The following is a 3,610-nucleotide window of genomic DNA, read 5'->3' on the forward strand; positions in this document are numbered from 1 at the left end:
GATGTATTTTAAGAAAATATTTTCTTAGACAAAAAAAAAGTTATTTTGCTAATAAGAGTAATATTCTAAATTCGAGAATACATTTTTTATGGCAACATTTTGCTTTGTCATTTTCAATCATGTCGTGACATGTTGAAAACGCGCGCGCTCCGTCTCCGTGGCCGTGGTATCTGCGATTGAAGAAGCCATCCATAAATCAATAGCCAATTATTTAAAATGTGAAGCAAAGTGAACTATACTTACTTAGTTTTACTTGAAATCTTAAAAAGGTAAGGCAAGGAGAATAAAATCTTAAAAAGGAACTGATTTTTCTATTTGTTGTTTGTGGAAACAGTAATGGATTCGTTGAAAGAACTTTTGGAATCGTGGAATATACCACAAGTTGTAGTGACCAATTTTATTGGTGAGTGATTTGATGTTATTATGAATTAATTGTGTAAGTATTACATTTTTATGCGCATGATGATATTTTGTACGTAACGTTGAATGTAAGCGTAAAATGGAGGGATCTTAGACGAACTTTTCCTAGAAATAGGTATACAGTATACTTAAACATGGGATTATTTAATTTATGAGTTTTTATGTAAATAATCTCTGTTTAGAATCCCGATTTAATGTCGTCATTGTTTATTAAAAATAATGTATCTACCTTTGAAATGCGTGACTTCGACAATTAGCATTTTACAATAGAAACTAACTTTTAACTGCCTCTGTGGCGGTTACCTTGCCGGACTGCCACGCAGAGGTCCCAGGTTCGATTCCTGGGCCGGGAGAAATATTTATACGGCCTAGTTTGGGTGCAGTTTGTGGTTGTCTATGTGTGTGTTCATGGCACCCGCGACACAGGGTTTCCCTAGTGCGGGGTATATTCAGTGTATGTGTTATTGAGTGTGTGTGTTATTAAACTAGAAGTAAAATACATAAAAAGATATTTGATTTAATTTGACTTTATTTACAAACTTGACTACTTTTGCAGAGAATGGTATAACGATTGAACATTTCCCCAAATTAAAACTAGACAATTTGAAAGAATTATGCCCACATATGGGGACTAGACTATCTTTAGAGGAAAAGATAGGGGAGCTTATTACTGCACAGGTGAGGGACCTGTATGTTTAAGTTAAAAAATTTAGTTGAAAGTGCTTTCATACTGACTATCTTAACATAGCTTGACTATAAAATACACAAAATAGTCTATTTTTTTAACTTTACAGGCAACGACAGATGCAGTATCTGAATCAACTGATGATCAAGTCATTATTACTCCCACCTCCAGTAAATTTGAGACAAGCACCAGTGATGCCGGTTTATTAGTTTCATTAGATGAACTACAAGTGGTCGACGTCTTGGAAACAACCAAAAGTGTATCTAGAAAAACATTTCCACATTTTGATTTGGAGACACTACTGCATACGTCAGCAGGTGGCAATAGTATTTTAAAATACTATGAAACATATGGTTTTCTCAATAATACCAAGAGAAACCAGTTGACCGATATAATTATAAAACATATATACACATACATTGTCAATTAGTAAGTATATACTGTATATATTAGTAAGTATATACTGTGTTCTGATTACTTTTACACTTCCCAATAATACATCACTCAAATTTTTTTAGCCGGATAACCTATGAAGAATATAATATTATATCTGCGAAAATAATATCACTGTTTCCAAAGGAGTCAATAGGCACTTATTTTACCAAACCTATAAAAAAAAATAATTCATTTAATGGACGTTCTACAGTAGCACGAGGAAAATTGGTAGACAAAGTCCGTAACCTTCTGTATAAATATGGAGACCACACACACAAGCGACAATCTGGCACTCTAGAAAATGCTCCACCGTTTAAAAGACAGTATATTCAAGGTTTGCAAGGTAATTTTTTTTTTAAATGGGCTTGCAATTAAACCCACTGACTTTCACTGGGTTAAAGCAATTTATGAACCTATTTAGGTATTTGAGAGTAGGTATTCTAAGTCGCATCATTCTGGGTATTTAATACAGGTAAATGTAACTCTAAATCCTCTGTAAGTGGGCCCCATTTACAGTGGTCCAAAAATTTTTCTACATATAGGAGTAACAACCCATTTAAAATAAACATTAGTTTACCAAAAATCAATAGCTTAAGTTATGATTTTTTTATGTACTTTCTTGAAAATTTTCTACTCTAGTCAAAAGTTTAAAACTAGTCTATTTTGAAAATTATTCCACTAAATTAATTGAAATTTGGTATTAAAGTAGTAGTAACCATGTAGCTAGCATGCAATGAACCATTTTTGTGTTTGTTCTTAGATTGCTCCGTTATTTTTTAGTCAATTCATGTTCATGAGTTTCTACAATTTTAACTCTCTAATGGTCATAATGTACACAAAAAGAAAATGTTTAAAAACATATGTATAGAGAACTTCTGATAAATAGATAGGTTTGAGAATAATTTCATGTAAATCTGAGCTGAACCAATGTTTTCTTTTGAGAAATTAAGTTAAAATTGTTTGAATAACGATTATGATACTGGTGGTGGTTTTAATGACTAGAGTAGAAAATATTGAAAAGGTATGGATGGCAACGTATCAAGTTTCACATTGATGTATCTTGTTCCGTTGCACTGGAGGCGATTTTCAAATAAAAATGTGTGGTCTGATGTGCTATTGAATGTACATAAATAATCATGACTTCTAAACTATTGAATTTTGCTGAACTAATGTTTATTTTCAATAGGTTGTTTTGTTACTATGTCCTCTATCTAAAAAAAATCTATAATATTATTATTATTAGATAGGAACAGGTACTTACGTGGGAAAGGCATTTGTCAGCTGATTGAAATGCAGGTAAATAATGAAAGTCTTACAAAACATTTCAATAAGGATAAAATGAAACACTAACATGATTTTTTTTAGATTTACATTTAAGAGATATACTGTTTCTCAACAATAACACCGAACCATGGGGTGAAGTAATACAAAAAATGGAAAGATACATTTAAAGTTCGAAAAGAAAGTGAACACAAGAGCGTTCATGAGTTTCTACAAGACTGGAAAATATTATCAGACCAAAGAAGTGACATATTGGTATGTAATCTGTTTTCATATGTTTTACGTTTTATTTCTGAGCTATCCATCTTGACGCAGACCAATCATTTTGACAACTATGATATTTGTTTTCAGATAAACATTGACTTCGACTTGTTGTATCCAGAAAAAGGGCTGAATTTTTATTTAAATTGGAAAATATTTTTCGAAAAAATTATTGCTTTTAAACCGAACAGAGACGAAAGGATCTTGAACCTTATTGAGTCACTGAAAAATTTAGATAATGATTGTAAGTGTCCGTTTTTAATTTTATAAAGCTTGAGATAGAATTAGTAAAATAAATAATAATAATAATAATAATAATAAGAAAATGTTTATTTCAGTAATGCAATTAACTTTACATTAACAGTGGATGGTACCTTCTATTAAGCTTGTCAAGCGTCAGTGTCAGGAGGTACCGCTCTTCCATAGCTATAAATTCACATTTAACATTTTTAACTTAGTCTGTCTGTCCGTCGGTCCGTCGGTCCGTCGGTCCGTCGGTCCGTCGGTCCGTCTGTCCGTCGGTCCGTC

At 32.2% G+C, this 3,610-nt stretch overlaps 2 protein-coding genes across 3 annotated transcripts in view; both read left to right on the forward strand.

Annotated features, from left to right (window-relative positions):
- Window positions 1-16: 16 nt before the first annotated feature.
- Window positions 17-2,546, forward strand: LOC113234979. Of its 2 annotated transcripts, none has more exons than XM_026470496.1 (4): window positions 17-436; window positions 977-1,098; window positions 1,215-1,534; window positions 1,624-2,546. In XM_026470496.1, exons 2-4 carry the CDS (start codon window positions 1,045-1,047, stop codon window positions 1,913-1,915), a joined length of 666 nt encoding a protein of 221 aa, XP_026326281.1. In that variant the 5' UTR covers window positions 17-436; window positions 977-1,044; the 3' UTR covers window positions 1,916-2,546. The 2 variants fall into 2 exon arrangements, with proteins under 2 accessions (XP_026326281.1, XP_026326280.1); XM_026470495.1 differs by having other exon boundaries at window positions 17-403.
- Window positions 2,547-2,636: 90 nt separating this feature from the next.
- LOC113234981 overlaps window positions 2,637-3,610 on the forward strand; it is a 2,524-nt gene continuing 1,550 nt past the window's right edge. The window contains exons 1-3 of the mRNA XM_026470497.1: window positions 2,637-2,643; window positions 2,994-3,076; window positions 3,173-3,326. Of these exons, the coding sequence (XP_026326282.1) occupies window positions 2,637-2,643; window positions 2,994-3,076; window positions 3,173-3,326 (244 nt within the window). The remainder of the gene's footprint in view (window positions 2,644-2,993; window positions 3,077-3,172; window positions 3,327-3,610) is intronic.

The sequence above is a fragment of the Hyposmocoma kahamanoa genome, unplaced genomic scaffold, assembly GCF_003589595.1.
Source record: "Hyposmocoma kahamanoa isolate Upper Pololo Valley unplaced genomic scaffold, ASM358959v1 86267, whole genome shotgun sequence".
Lineage (NCBI taxonomy): Eukaryota > Metazoa > Arthropoda > Insecta > Lepidoptera > Cosmopterigidae > Hyposmocoma > Hyposmocoma kahamanoa.

What these genes read in the sequence shown, in the direction of transcription:
- LOC113234979 (XM_026470495.1), top strand. Translation starts at nt 337, where the DNA reads ATGGATTCGTTGAAAGAACTTTTGGAATCGTGGAATATACCACAAGTT. An exon ending in TGTAGTGACCAATTTTATTG is followed by an intron (nt 404 to 976) that starts GTGAGTGATTTG and finishes CTACTTTTGCAG; the next exon opens with AGAATGGTATAACGATTGAA. An exon ending in GGGAGCTTATTACTGCACAG is followed by an intron (nt 1,099 to 1,214) that starts GTGAGGGACCTG and finishes TTAACTTTACAG; the next exon opens with GCAACGACAGATGCAGTATC.